Below are 15984 nucleotides of genomic sequence, written 5' to 3'. Positions count from 1 at the left end.
ATATATATATATATATATAGTTACACAAAAGATTATTAAGGACCATAGGAATCAGACTGGAACCAGATTGAATACTGTATGTCACTGTAGGACATATGACATAAATGTGCTGTATACACGCCCACTGTTATTATGACAGTTAAAGTTAATTTGATTCATATTTCCTTTAATGAGCCCTACCTACACTAATTCTGCCTACAAAATTCTTCAGTATAAATAAATATTGCTTTATTTATTTGGAGTTGAAGACTTTTAAAAACTAGATTTACCAAATATACAGGATACTAAGATTAAGAATAGTTTGTGAAACATTAAGAAGCAATGGTTACTCTGAATAGCTTAGTAAATTATTATTGTACAAAATACATTTAATTGTTGTTAAAAGTATATGTAAAAAATACAGAGAATACTTTTTTAAAGAAAAGTCCTCTGAACCATATTTTGGCATTGAAATGAAATATACCTCTTGTGTATAGCAGCAATAGATAAGAATATTAAAAGTAATTTGCCAATACATATTTTAACATAATAGTATAATATAATATAGACATATGCGCATAATAATGAGAGCAAAATAAAACTGTACAGAGTTTAATTAATATTGGTTGACAGCATATGTTTGTTCTAAAAACCTTCACCACACACACGCACCCACGCACACACTCAAGCACAAAAGCTACTCATCAAAGGAAAATGCACAAAAAGGAGAGGTTTCTTCAGAAGTTCATTACCACCATCTCAACATAGAACTGTTCAATGGGGTGACTCTGCAAACTTCTTGAAAACAAGGGAGCTTGTGCAGTTTCCTTGAGGTGCACCCTCAGACTTCAAGCTTAACCCCCCAAATAGAACCCCAACCAAAGACAGTCATCCTCATAATGTAATGGAATAAGTCATCTACAGGTAGCTATAGGGATATAGTCTTTTGTCCAGTGCAAAACAGGGGCCAGGTGGGGGGAAGATTCTGAAGGACAAAACTGTAAGAGCGTTATCTACAAGCACAGGAGTCCACAGACATGTTCGGATAGACCTTGAGGATCACGTTCATGTCCTCGTCGAGGAAGAGGACACTGAGGGAGGACATCTTCTCTGGAACACAGCAGGGCTCAGGAATGCCAGGGATCACACCCACAGCCCGCACGATGCTCTGGATGGTGGCGTGGTTCGACGGTTTCAGGGCCTGGGAGAGGAGAAAAGGCTGTAACAGTTAGATGCACTTACAGTAATGGCCCTGCCCACCTGGCTTAAAGTGTTACGTCACCCCAAACTCCTAAAGTGGCTATCGATGTGTCATGTGCACACTGCTAACTTCAATGGCTTCTGTTTATTCATGTTTTTATTTTTTATTTTTTAATCAAAAAAGATCTTCACTGATCTAACACAGAAACACTGTTTTGTAAAACAATCAGTTTTCTCTGAACAGCTTCCAGTTTTTCACAAACTTTAAATACATTATCCTACCACTGGAGGGAGCCAACTATCCTTTCCCCCTTTCCCTGGTTATGTGCAAATATGTTTTAGAGACGAGAAGCATACCCTGAAGCTTTCTGATTCCAGTGGTGCATCACTAAATACTAAATGAATCATATATCCTGTAGTGTTAAAAGACAAAAGCAACATGTGTTCCCTCTCAGTCATTCAATGTTGTCCAGAACAAAAATTAGCTTATTTGAATCCGGACGAGCAAGGTTCTGTTTCCCAGAATAAATGAGGTGAGGTGTAAAAAAAAAACAACTAAAAAATAAAAAATAAATAAATAAATAACTCTGAGGAAAAACCAGTAACAGTAAAAAACAGGCAGATACAAACTGATGCAGTACTCATGTAATTGACCCACCTTAGGCATCGGAAACTGGCAGGAACCTGAGCAGTAATACGCATCGAAAGATTTGGGAGAGATAATCCATTCGCTCCACCCAATGTCGGCGAAGTCCACCTTCAGGTATCTGCGAGCGCAGTTCTTAGGCTCGTTCCACTGCTTCTTGCGGGCCTTCTGTATGGTCTGCTCATCGAACTGCAGAAGTGCGTTCTTGTGCTGCTGGTTCCTGCGGGGCTTCTTCCGTGGCTGCTTGGTCGGCTTCTTCCCGGCCTCTTCGTACGATGTGGTCTCATCCCAGCTGGGCGCCTCGTATGGATACTCCGGACCTGGGAGCTCGTTGTTCTGTAGCGGCAGGAGAACGTCGGCCGACCGCTTCAGCCTGTGTGGCGAGGAGGCGTTGCGGTTCCGTAGTCCGAGCTTGCGGAGACCAGGTACCAGGCCCCCTCTGTGTCTCCGGAGAGTGGACACCACGCTTTCGGGCTCAGAGATGGCCGAGTCGTTGGCATAAACCAAGATGTAGGGGGAAGGGTCCAGCAGGGGCCTCTTCCAAGGCTGTCGCCCCTGCGACTCGATGGTGATGCCGATGAGAAGCTCACCGTTATGCTTCGCCTGGTTGACCACGTTGGTGATGTCCTTCCACTGCCAAGACGTGAAGTCCCGGTACATCGAGGAAGCATTGATCAGGAAACGTCCAAGACTCCTGACACTGTTGTCTGCAGGAGTGAAGCTCCAGATGCTGAGCTGAGTGTGGGCCTGCCGCCTGACACTGGGGCGAGCACAACTCCTGGGCCGCATGCATCTGCCCTGCACGTCACCAATGTAATAGTGCAAAGTTGCTGAAAGAACATCTTCTGACTTCGTTAGGGAAGTTAGGTTGAAGATTTGAAGCTCCTGATTGCTGATAGTGCCTGGTTGAAAACAGACAAATTATTACAGAATACATCTATAGCCAATTTATAGCCAGTTTAGACTCTAATTATGATCACAACTTTTAAACCAAAATATAACTAATTAATGTTCGCTAATATTCTATCAATTTCAATCTGGCGCTAATATTTTGTTGTTCTGAGAGCCTTGTGTCAAGAGCTTTGATCCTTGAATATTTTAAGATCCATTGCCTTCAAGTATTTTATGTAGCGTTATCAATGACAGTGTCAGAAGTCAACAGTAGAGGGCAGAACTTCAGTGGGCGTAGTGGCACGCGCTTTTGCAGCTTTGAAACTTTCTGCAGCTTACATCTCCTGACAGTTCACTCTGTCATGCCAGCATAGAAGGACACTCCAAGAACATATATTTTCTACAAGTTTTACATCTACACTCTACATTTTAAACCCTTAAATCTGAAAAATGTATGGTTAATAAATTTTGCGCATGACGAAGAGGGCAAAGGTACCATAGGGATCTGTATAAATAACACTGCACGCGCTACAACTTACTACATCGACCGATTTCCCAGTTTTTCCTTTATCCATCACATTTCTACTTCGGTGAGAATCTTTTAACTACACCAAGAGCAAGTGTAGCGTTACTCTCATACTTTGCTGCCGCGTGCGATTCCAACAGGTGTACTTCCACCAAATGCACTAAAAGGCCCTGCAAAGCAGAACTAATCAAGACCATTTACTTTTGTTATCAGTAGTCCAACGTGATCCCCAGTAATCATACATTCAGAAATAAAATTCACACCTGCTCCCCTTTTAAGATTAAAAAGGATTACAGTACGTACCGGCATGCGCTTTAAAACTGCGGACTGTATTCCCGTCTTTCATGGGAAATCCTGCACTGTTGTACTTTGTGTAGAGCATCTGCATGTGCTCTGACACCGTGTCCTGCGCAGAAAAGCCGCGTGCCGTGTTCTTAGAATGATGCTTATTCTCGATGCCTAGTTGATGCCCAAATTCCACGTCCTTCGTTAGTCCGATAAAGTGATCTTTCAGAACAGCACAATATCCACAGCACAGACAACTCCATCCCAGAAGAAGGACAAACATTCGCTGACAACGATCCATAACTTCAAAGGTGCCTGACAGTTGGGAGGTTTTATCTAGGTACAGTATTCTGTCGCTATAGATTGTGGTTGCAATGCACGCCTGTCTCTTGAAGGCGATACCATCACATAAGCGTGGTAACAAATTATGAAATGCAGTAAATTAAAAAAACCCCAACTTTGCTGGTGTGATTTCCACGAGTGAGTGTTGTACCTTGCGTGCAGCTAAAAGTCCTGAGGGGTAGAGGCGTCTCCTGGTTTTGTATCTCGACGTTGGGCAGAATGGACAGCCAATCGTATCCCTTCTCGGTTTTCATTGAAGGTAAAGCATGCCGCGCTGGTGATATATAGGACTTGTGGGAGCAGCTGGATATTCCTCTTGCGTTCTACACCGCGGCATGCTGATAGGGGGGGGGGGGGGGGGGGGGGGGGGGGAGAGCGAGAGAGAGAGAGAGAGAGAGAGAGAGAGAGAGAGAGAGAGAGAGAGAGAGAGAGAGAGAGAGAGAGATCTAACTGGAACTACAGAAAGTCTAATAAGTCTAATAAATCGAATTGGCTGCCTGTCCAGTAATTATGAAGGTAACGGGAACGATCAATCAATATATTTATGAGTCAAAACAGATTTTTTGTAAGTTACGCCTTTAAATGTCGTTTTAACAGTCAACCGTCTTCTGCGCGCATCAGCACGAGCGTATTTTGAATATCATAAAGCACGATCCCTGAAATTTATTCTAGTAAGATGAATTAAAAGGATAATATGGGGCATTAAGGGCTCTCGGACCCGTTTTCGAATTCAGTGTTACTGAGCATGCGCACCTTGTAGGGCAGCGTGCGATCCGGATGGCGCGTGGCGTCCCCTCCAGTGCGGGCTCGTGGATAGGCCCTCGCTACCTCCTGTCACTACCTCTTTTTTCAGGCCTAGTGGAACAGGAAGTGACCCATCCATCTTCCCAGACATCTGATTCCAGGGGAATTACTTTTAAATATATTATTAGTTTTAAGATTTTGGGAGATCTAGGGGAACCCACTTAAAGTGAAAACCACAGATGAATATATAAATTAAATATATATTGGGTGGAATACATACCCTGCTGGTTAACTTTTGGATTTATGTCATTTCAATACATGTACTATGCTAAATATTTATATGCCACTGCTTGTTTGAAATAATTATGTAATTCCCTTATATTCATTCTCTCTCTCTCTCTCTCTCTCTCTCTCTCTCTCTCTCTCTCTCTCTCTCTTTCTCTCTCTCTGTCTCTCTCACACACACACACACACACACACACACACACACACACAGAGGAACTTACACTTGTCTTCCTCTCGCCTTTTGTCAGAAGGACGTGCCATTTTGGTTTGTAGGTCTTGGAATAACCCAACCTTGATGCTCAATGTCAGTGTCAGGACTATAGTCACACCCTACATTCATGTGGCTGAATAACAGAGGTAAAGGTTTTAATTGTCTGTGCAAAGTTTCTTTACCACCAAACATTCAAAGCCTTTCCTGTTATTAAATGAAAACCGGATGTGTGGAATTCCAATGAGGGGCATCCAATTGATTGCAAAGTTATAATCTATTGTGAAGAAATCGAGGAGTGAACTTGACCCCTAAAGTGAAATTAAATATTCTATGTGAAACATGGTCTAGCTTACACTGTCATACCTCATGATCTAGTAATGTAAAGAATTCAGTGATACATAGTTCATGATTAATTCAGTACTTGCTGGTCTTAGTTAAGCTCTGCTTTACCTTAACAGCATGTAAGCTTCAGGAACGTCTAAACACATTAGTTGAGTATAACACTCAGGAGAACTCACATTTGCAACATCTGCTGTGGAAGAGATCTTTAAATCGAGTACCTCGAGTACTTTGAACCTCAAGTACAGCTTGGCTTGAAATACCATGCTTCAAGTCTCACGGAAAACAAGCATTGAGATTATTGTGTGTCCTGGCTCCTAGATGGTGGAATGAACTTCTGATAGCTGTCTGGACAGCAGAGTCCCTTGCAGACTGAAGCCCCATCTATTCATGGAATATTTAAATGACCACTGACCCTGCTCCTATGTTGACTAACTGAAACTAGTACTTATTATTTATTGCACTTATCATTGTCTAACATAGATCTTATGCATTTTGTACTTCTAGGCATCAAGCATTGATCTCTGTATTTCTACACTGTATTTCTTGTTCATTGGTATATTGGACTCTAACCTGCTGTACTGGCTAGGACGTATTCTATGAGTAAATCACAAAGCACTTTTGTAAGTCACTCTGGATAAGGCTATCTGTTAAATGCCATAAATGTAAATGTAGATATATTTTTTAAAAATGTCAGCGGAAATGATACAACTAACGGGTACTGGGTCATTCCTGTAGCACCGAAGTGGACCAGTCTGGTATCTGCAGGCAAGTAGATTTGAACTGGTTTTTATTTTTTATTTGGGAAATCAACAGCTCTTATTAGTTGAAACTGAAGCAAGGATTATCCATCATAATGCAAAGGGGGGTGGGGGCATTTTATGCAAACAAAACAGAATTTATAAGCGGTTTTACAAAAAATACATCACACAACCAGAATATCACACAGAAGCTGTGATCTCATTGTTGGGTTGAAGTTTCTGGATCAACAGCAAGACCGAGCAAAGTTGAGTGATATGCAAATTTATGTTGTATCAAAACATTTTGTATCAACATTTTATTAAGAATCACAACATGTTGCAAAACTGCAAACTGGTCGGTTTTATAAATAGCAAAACTAAGGCGAGTAACTAGGAAGACACTGTCTTTTATGTGCATTTCAATTTCATACCAGATAAATATGGCTTCTCTTTGAATCTACGATCCTCACATGATTTCTGTCTCCTGCCATCATCCTTCACACTGGACATGGGTTTCTATTTAGATGACTTTATGACAAGCTCTATTTTAAAAGGACTCGACACAACTAAAAGGAATCGTGCTTTCAAGGGATGACACATCCTATATATATGAGGAGATGGTGAGCGCGATTAATTCCATATTGGAATTATTGGTCTAACAAAAGCAATATCTCATTGTATATTCTTTAATTGTTCACATGTATGACCAGAACCATTAGGTGAATCTAAACAATGAACTTTTTTTTTATTCTTTTCTTCATTTCAAAGTCCAAACAGACCACCATTGCATCGGTCCCAGCATCCAGATGTTGCACATGTTACAAGGAATGTGAAAAGATGCAGGACTAAAACAACTTTTATGTCGATGAAATTAGAAGCTGTCCATGCTTTAATTGCAGATGCAGTCAACAGCCTAGACTTTCATTCTGGTGATGTGGTCAAAGATGACAACGTGCATATAGAGGTCGGACTGGATGGGGCTTCTGGATGAGTTGTCACCAGGTGATGCCTTTGGAGTTAAGAAGGAATATCAGTCATGCTACATTAAAACAATTAATACAAAAATAGTTTCCATTTGAAATAGACCTTTTGTTTTCTAATGCAAAATGTTTCTAAATGAGAGTACAGACCAATAATTCTATCTCCATTGTACAGGTGATTTGGTAGGCTTCAGCTCATTGTCATATACTCTCTGGTTTTTATGTAAAATCTTTGAACCTTCCAAGTATCTGGTTCAGAGAGACCTAAAGTATTTGTTTTCAAATAGTCTGGGGATGACCTCAAAGCTCCCCATAAGAAAAATCTATAAACTCTATAGTTGTGATCCCTTATTAAAAACGTGTCAAAAGATTTCAGGGTAATGGAATTTACTAACCTTTAAAGTTTTATCTCTCTACACTTTTATACTACTACTTGCTGATAAGCTTCTACACCAGTGATTTATTAAATCCCCCATTTTGCCCCCCTGAGTTCAACCAGGGCAAATGAGGATGCGGATGGGCTGGCTGTACCATAACCCTGATAAAGAGCAAACAAACAAGCAAGCTGGCTGACTCCTGATATATGACATCTGGGTGCTTCTGAGGCAAACCTCCACGCGCCAGAGATAACACGTGCATTTGCGACTTCTCGCAGCATGGTGGAAAAGAAGGAGGTGTTGCCGAGATGTCCCCAGCACGGGGTCAAGTTGAAAACAGGAAAAATGCAAACAAACAACCAAACCCCGTATTTAATGTACCACGATCTGGCCATTTTGACTGAAGGCACTGGCATGTATGGGCAATGAGGTCATGGCTCGTAGGGGCCCGCGTTGCTTCTGGCCGTTCGGGCGGTTTAAGCGTCCGGGTTCCTCGGCCTCCCCCTCATTTTTTTAAATAGCCGGCCTGGTCGGGGTGTGCTCGACCACAGGCAGAATTGGCCTCTGCCATCTCGCCCTCGGCGAGGCAGCCTGGGCGAGCTCACGTTCAAAGCGGTCCCGAGTCTGCAATGCCACCAGCTCACTAAAATAGCCTGTGAGACGGGGGGGACCGGGCCGGCGTGGGCAAGAGGAGGATGTGCTTGCCTAAGGACCCCTGCCCGAATGCAGCGCTGCCTGGGTGGCTGCCGCCATGCGTTCTGTGGTGTTTCATTTTAGAAGTGATCAGAGCAGAGTGGAGTCTGGGAAAGTGCTCGGGTTAGTGTCAGGTTATCAGGTGTTGCATCTGAGTAGTTATATCATTCACTATAAATGAACAAATGTTTTCAGACGCAAAGCAAGGCTAACTAAAATAAAATGGTCAGGTTGTCTACATCACATGTGATGTCTAACAATAAAGGAGTAGTATTAATCTTATTCTGTTCAAAGCTAAACAGAAAATACTGTTTGAAACATTTCACAACACCTTTTGACATTTTTATATTAGGCAATTACCAAGGTTTCCTAGAACTGCCAAGAAGCAAGTTCAATTTTCTTTTATCATTTAGTCAACTTTTGACAGCTTTATGTTAAAGCAAAAGAAAAAATGTGCTCTGCACACAGCGATAAGACACAAAGCTTTATTTAAACCATATTTATTTGGACTTTCATTCAAAAATTACCTTTAGCTTATTGAGCTCATAAAGTACTGCATGTTCAGTTCAACAAGGGGAGTGCACATATGCTATCCATAGCAAACATTCTTACCTTTGGGTCAACATTCACCATTTTTCGGTCTCTCCTATTCTGGAAGAGTAAACTGGTTGAGTTCTCTGCAATCACCTGGTAGTTTGCAGTGGTATTAGATACTGATACTTGTGTTTTCCAATTGTAGAAACTGAAAAAAAGACAATTGGAAGTATTGAAATAAATATCTGACCATTTGTAATAATGATCACCAATTAATACTTGGAGACAATACTGTCTTAAATATGCATATAATGTATATTAAGGAAGAAGGCAGTTGAAACGGATTTAGTTAAAAACTTTTAAGTTTAAAAATAAATTGCTAATCATAGAAAATGCCAAGAATAATGCAACAGGGCAAATGAGGATGCGGATTGGCTGGCTGTACCATAACCCTGATAAAGAGCAAACAAACAAGCAAGTAAGCTTGGTTTTAAAATAATACTAACAACTAATCAGTAATTGCATCAGTGTTCTAGCTAGCAAAATAAGTATGGGGTATATGGTATCTGTTTGAAACCACCTTTCCTGCTCTATTTACTGATATCGGGCATAAGTCTAAAAACTACACACTACATTTGCATGTGCACACTAGGGTCAAAGGTGAATAAAAAATATTAAAGGACTTAATATGTTGAAAAAGATGTGATGCTTTTAGTGTGCACAAAATGAATTTAGCTTTGGACTTCCTAAGGAGTTCTGAAGGGTGGGTAGAAAGCAGATAGCGAATTTCCATGGGGCTGGTTTAGACTTGAGCATATATGACTTAAGTGTACGAAGACACATTGTTAGACTGAAGTGTGTAGGCTTCTTCATATTGACTGGATAGTTTAAGGATACAGAAAGTGCAGCAGAAACAATGACAACACGAGTCTGGTTCTTAACAGAGGCCACAGTGAGCACAGTGTGTGATCCAATAACATCTGCTTGTGAAATAAATCCCAGCTACACCATAAAATGGAAGATATTAAAATATGATTGTTCCATTGTAATTTGGGGGATGGGGGCGTTGAAAACAAAAACGTGCAAAAAGCATTTCCATTTAAATCTAGAATAATTTTTTTCCCCAACACAAAAGTGTCAGTGCCAATTTCCAGTTTTTGTAAAGTGGATCAAACTTTTGCATAAATGCTACATTTAGTAACTGGATACAGAAACTTATGTGCAGGTATGTTTGAAAACACATCTCCAGTTTCAAAAGTTTACTTTTAAACACGAGCTTTTGACTCAATTTCAAACTTTGTGTTTCACATGAGCACCAGCTGCCGAAACACCCGCGGCAACCACGACAGTCCCCTGAAAATTCCACTGTCTGTAGCAATCACGCTACGACACAAACCGCAGCAGCCTATTTGAGGTGGCAGTGGGAACACATCTGATTTTTTACTGATGCGCACAATGAGAGCTAACAGAAGTCACAGTGGTGCTGTTGGGTCTGCGTGGTCCAGCACTGACAGGCTGGCCACTGTTCGTGGTTCTCATCACTAGCTGAAGCACTGGAAGACAGCTGCTTTGCAGAATCACAGCTCCAAATGTCACACTTTAAGGCGCTGAGGGTTGCACAAGTGGACCTCAGCTATTCCCAAGCAGTAGTTTGTGGTCCAAGAACAAAATTTGACCTCAGGGAGGAGGCTCTTTATAAATCTATGGGAGAGGCACACTGAGAGACCAGCAGCCTATTAAGCAAATCATTCTAGGTCATGATAACGCTCTGGAGCTCAGCTAATGCATGACACGTTTTGTAGTTCTGTTATGTTGCTTAACTGTCAAACATGTTATAAACAACAGATGTAAGATGTTAATGACCCAGACCTTTAAGGAATAAATTACCCCATGCATTTGTAAACTCAGATTCCGTGCTGGGTTGGCTGATATGTCAGACTTTGGTGGATTTGTTTCAGTAGCGGCCTCTGGTGAGGCATAAAGATGCAGGCATTTGCATGATGGCCATAAAAATATTCTCTAGATGCTAAAGCATTCAACTCCCCCACAAATCATGAATAAACACATTGACAAGACAGAGTTACAGGGTGCCTAAAACAGCTCAGTTTTACACATATGTGCAAGAATACAGCTTCCTTAACAAATACTATATCTTCCTTTATTATTCAATAAATGTTCATGATCTTTGAAGAAATAGAGTATGGCTGTTTGCTACTGGTATCCCCTCAAGGCTCTTTCTGGACTAGTTCCGCTTTGCACACCCAACATGAATAAATCAAAATGAGAGGGCTGGATTTGAGTCTGCCTTTAAACTATTCAGGAGGCCTCATCCCATCGTGGTAACATCTTGAAATATCCCCAATTTATCACCATGGCTTTGACAAGAGGAAAAAAAAGAGAAAGAGAGAGAGAGAGAGGGAGAGAGAGAGTGAGGGAGAGAGAGAGAGAGAGAGGGCGGAGACACATGGCGTATACTTTCCATCTTCCTCATCTCTTCTCTAGGTGACCAGAAACCATGGAGTCTCTGTCAGCACCAAAGCAAACAAAGTGTGCTTCAAATGAAAAGACGGGCAAATAGGAACTAAACAAAAAGCAATGGTCTGGATAAAACATCCTCGAAGGGTCCCAGCTTGCCATCCTGCTTCACAGGACAGACATTTCTTCCTCCACTTGGGTTTGCCAGTGCCTTTACAGTAAACATGGCAAACCTTCTCACCAGAGCCTAGAGGGAGTACAATGGCGCATGAAATCATAAGTTTAGCCCATGCTCCATTTGGAGTTTGGATCAAACACACCATGGCTGGGTAATGTCTTGAAAGGTCGACTGTGACTCTACCCACACTAAAAAGGAAAAGTCCTTTCTTTCCATATGGGTTTGAACATACATGAAAATTGAAATGATCTTACAAGGAGCTTAGAATGGAGATACATAGACACTTCCTCCTTTTCAGAACAAGGTTTGACAGCGCTTTCAGCATCTATTTATACTGAAATACCATATAGCAATTAACATTTTTGGGTTGACCACTTTTATGTGTTGGTGAACCACTTACTTTTGGGCTGAAGCAATGGGACAGATGTGAGATATTTTAACAGTGAACATGAAAAGATGGTTAGAATAGTGTTCCAGAAGCTTTACATTTTTAAGTCGGACTGGGCTGGAGGATCAGCCGGACGCTCGGGGCTTGCCGTCTCCTCGTTTCGCGACTAAAGGCGTACGTAAGTGATGCAACACATATGTGAGATTTGGACACATTCACTGGCACTTGCAGCCTCTCTTCATCCCTGAAGAGATGTCACCCAGCAACATGAAAATGCTTAACACGGAGCATGGAGATGGCACCACACCCACGCCGCCGCGCAAACGTGTGAAAAGCAGAATTCTGTGGAAACTCAGCTGTGAATACTAGACCTATGTCCTTACCATGAGACTTGCCAATACATGGGGGGGGGGGGGGGGGGGGGGGGGGGGGGGGGGGGTATGTCTCAGAATATTTGTGCTCCATGGTTACTATACTATATTAAAAGGTTTGGGAGAAAGTTCAGCTGTTCTCCAGATTTTTGATTTTTGATTTTTGAAAAAGGAGAAACATCCTACTAGACACGATATTTTCCTACTTTTCTGTGGTTTCCGAACTTTCAGTGGGATTAATTTAGTGATGTCAAATCACATGGTGCAAGGCTCTGTGTGTTTATTAAAATTTACCTAAAATGTACATAAAACACCTATTTTAAGAGGACTAATAAAATAACATTAGTTGTCTTTATTCCATATGGCACTTTTCCTTTGTGGGTTGGGCTTGTGTGCTGGGTGGATTTTTAGCACAAGTTACACACTTATCTACGCTGCGATTATGTTCAATTTTCCTGTATAAAATGAATCATATAGAATCAGGCTTCATAAAAACAAGCTTTATAAGCTCAAGCTATCTGTTAAATGTTTTAGACGTATTTAACACACCAAGCACTTTCTGTAATTGCTGCTAACTGATATCAACTTAAAATATACTGTGTATTTTGATATAAAACTATGAAAATAATGTGTAAAACTGTTTTTTTATGGCTGTCCATCCTGCAGCATGGCATTAGACCAGGTATCAGGCTGTTAGAAGTGCTGTCTCTTAGCACGTTGCATGGTTAAGAACTGCTGATGTTATTAACTCAAAGCTAATGGTGCCAGCCAGCTACTATAAATCAACAAAATACTGCACTAGCACAGCATATAAACTGTATAACCATAGTGATCTCATGCAAGTGTCAAAGAGACAACCTTCAGACCATTTTGTTACCAAACATAGGCCTAACCTGGCAAGTAATCTGGCATTTGAAAGGTATGCTATTTTTTTGCTTGCTTGAGTTCAATCAGTCAGTCAGTCATAAAATATCACCTCCACAGTTTTGCCCTAACCCCAGTCCACCTCACTTGATGCACCATTTGTCTTCAAAGGTCTTTGATCAGGTACGGAGTGGTGTGATAAATTTGGGTTGGAGGGAAAAAAAAACCTGCAAGAAGGTAAACACTCAGGTGGAGGTGGTTGCTTTTTCTGCTGTACAGATTCACTTGGTGAGACACTAAGTCTATGACAGGATTAACCCAGATTAAACCCAGACTCTGCCAGCTTTGTTTGTTCTCTCATTAGGCAGTTAATCAGTAGAGGTTTCTGATAAATGTGTTCTCCATGTGTGGCTCTTGGCCCACACGGAACACAATGATGCCTTTTTTCCTCCACCCCTCCACAACTCTACCAGGAAATTGTCATACAATTCCAAGATGTCACAGACTGTGAAGGATGCGGCCTTGTAACCTGGACCTTTATCCTTTATCTTTAAACCTGAAATCAGTTCTCCTCAAATGTAATAATAAATTTAATAAGAAATAAGAAATGTAATAATACATTAATGCAACTATTGCACTGCAGGGGTTCGTGGCATGGTTCTGTTCAGGACATCCAGTTTTTGTCTGCACGTGCATGGCTGTACACCCATGACAGACAAACATGGCCACACACACACACACACACACACACACACACACACACACACACACACACACACACACACACACACACACACACACACACACACACACACAAAAAAATAGACAAACACACTCAGCAGTATTTGTGCATGTCAATGAGTGTGGTAAAATTGGATATACTAAAAGAGGCCATGCATTTAAACATCTGTCTGGATAATCATTTTGGGGATAAACATAGGAGATGGCGGTAGGAAATGAACCACGAACTGTATATATTACACTATAGAGTTTTATAAAATGGATTTACTTTTTAGATGGTTCTACAACATGCAAGGGTTGCATTCAATTAAAAAAAAAGGCTGTCACATAGCTGAACCCGTCATGATGAGCCCCACACAGAAGGTCCCATTTCCAGTTTTCATATTAATTGATCAAAAAGAGAGAGAAAGAGAAAGAGGACGCACTGGTATGCTCTTAAGTGCTATCTGCTATCTTCTTCTGTGCCTTCAACAACATATGCTTGCCTGCACTGGTAATGGACTGAAAACGTCCTCAGATGGTGGTCATGCCCCCCCCTTATGGCAAGGGGAACAGAGTCCAACTGTGGTGTGGAGTTGTGCATCTGCATGGGAAGAACTCATCTGCTCTGTGTTAGGGGCAACCGCAAGCACGACCTGTTATTTTTCCCGGGAGAGGAAGAGAGAGAGAAAGAGAGTGAAAGAGAGAGCGAGAGAGAGGAGGAGAAGTTGGAAAAGGAGAGAGGCAGAGAGGAGGATGGGGGGAGAGAGAAGAGGGAGAGAGACAGAGAGAGGGCATGGAGGTTCTCATGCTTATGCTAAGATGCGCTGTTTAGAGCATGTGTGCATTCTAAAGTAGCTCAGGTGTAGATATCGTCCAGTATGTTCATAAGGCTTGAGACCACCTAATGCCAGAACACCAGCTTACATAAGAGAAATCCTAACAAAGCTCAGATTTCCTCTTCATTTTGCATCGCCTGTAACAATAGATACATTAATATAATACATGTAATATTTCCTAAGGTAAATTATTGAGGTAAATTAAAATCATTTTAATAAATAAATCATTTAAATTGGTAAAAAGCAGGCACTTGCATCCAATTTGCTCTCTGTCCCTTACTCACTCATTTGCTCTCTCTCTCTTTCTCTCTCTCTCTCTCTCTCTCTCTCTCTCTCTCTCTCTCTCTCTCTCTCTCTCTCTCTCTCTCTCTCTCTCTCTCTCTCTCTCTCTCACACACACACAGACACACACAATATACATTTCTTTCCAAGAGCACCAATTTTCATGGGATTTCAAACACATGTTTGAAATGTATCAGTTTTGCCACTGGGTACATATGGAATGTGTGAAGGTTCAAATGAATCCTTGCCAGGATATAAAAACATTTGCTTTCTCACAGAACCTTTGCACTGGATTAGCAGATATAGTATTAAGAGATTTAGTTTAAAATATGAAAAAGTATTAGTAGATTTAGTTTAAAATTCCAATCCTTTATTCCTGTTACTGTATCTGGGCCATTGTTGTGTGCTTCCACAAACTGGAGTAGTTATACTGTAAGTATTCTCAAATGTGAATATAGAAATGAAACAGCTTAGCCTTAACCTCAAGCTATGGCTTACAGTAGCTACTGGCCAACTTCTTGGGCATGTAACAATATTAAGGGCTTACCTTAAGTCAGTGGGTTTTGGTAAAAACCTTTTCTTTCCGCTGAAATACGGTTCGAAGTCTTCGGATCTGAGTCTGTGGGAGTAGTCTATATACCCAGATATTTCCTGTCCAAGAGAATTTTGGTCCCTTATGAAAATGATGGACTGCAAGAAAAACAGGAGAGCATGCTGTATAAATAATCTGGAGCAGAATATGCTATCTTGAGAAATGACAAAGAAGAGATATAAAGCATTAGGCTTTCAGAGATGTACAAATACACCCACAGTGAAACTGTATGACACAAGGCATTCAGTTAATCAGACTGGGGAAGAAGGTTGAAAGAATGACTGTCCATATGTAAGGGTTTGAACTGAGAGCGACATCGGAATTATGGAAAGCTCCGGGAGGAACTTGCTAGATATACATCAGTAATGTAGTGTTGTAGTCATTGTAAGTGCATAAGTGGTTTAATGACATCTAGACGCAGCTATCATACATGCGTTATGCAAATCAGCCCATCAAATCCCATTTTTGTTCTGTTATGTGCTGTGAGCATTTTGATCAATCAT

The 15984-nt window shown here is 41.1% G+C and overlaps 2 protein-coding genes across 2 annotated transcripts in view; both read right to left on the bottom strand.

Moving 5' to 3' along the window:
* Positions 1-31: 31 nt before the first annotated feature.
* On the bottom strand, positions 32-4127 carry bmp3 (bone morphogenetic protein 3). Its single transcript, XM_027029269.2, has 3 exons — positions 3546-4127; positions 1838-2727; positions 32-1180 (listed from the first exon to the last, which is right to left on the bottom strand). The coding sequence occupies exons 1-3, from the start codon at positions 3826-3828 to the stop codon at positions 989-991; spliced, it is 1365 nt and encodes a 454-aa protein (XP_026885070.1). The 5' UTR covers positions 3829-4127; the 3' UTR covers positions 32-988.
* A 2131-nt stretch (positions 4128-6258) lies between these two features.
* Positions 6259-15984, bottom strand: part of cfap299 (cilia and flagella associated protein 299) — a 54406-nt gene continuing 44680 nt past the window's right edge. The window contains exons 4-6 of the mRNA XM_027028634.2: positions 15437-15579; positions 8851-8980; positions 6259-7197 (exon numbers count right to left, since the gene is read on the bottom strand). Of these exons, the coding sequence (XP_026884435.1) occupies positions 7102-7197; positions 8851-8980; positions 15437-15579 (369 nt within the window). The 3' untranslated portion in view covers positions 6259-7101. The remainder of the gene's footprint in view (positions 7198-8850; positions 8981-15436; positions 15580-15984) is intronic.

The sequence above is a fragment of the Electrophorus electricus genome, chromosome 9 (assembly GCF_013358815.1).
Source record: "Electrophorus electricus isolate fEleEle1 chromosome 9, fEleEle1.pri, whole genome shotgun sequence".
NCBI classification, from domain to species: Eukaryota; Metazoa; Chordata; class Actinopteri; order Gymnotiformes; family Gymnotidae; genus Electrophorus; species Electrophorus electricus.
The sequence above is the reverse complement of the archived record's forward strand: the minus strand, read 5'-3'. Positions and strand labels throughout refer to the sequence as shown.

What these genes read in the sequence shown, in the direction of transcription:
- bmp3 (XM_027029269.2), bottom strand. Translation starts at nt 3,828, where the DNA reads ATGGATCGTTGTCAGCGAATGTTTGTCCTTCTTCTGGGATGGAGTTGT. An exon ending in CAGTTTTAAAGCGCATGCCG is followed by an intron (nt 2,728 to 3,545) that starts GTACGTACTGTA and finishes GTTTTCAACCAG; the next exon opens with GCACTATCAGCAATCAGGAG. An exon ending in GCCAGTTTCCGATGCCTAAG is followed by an intron (nt 1,181 to 1,837) that starts GTGGGTCAATTA and finishes CTCCTCTCCCAG; the next exon opens with GCCCTGAAACCGTCGAACCA.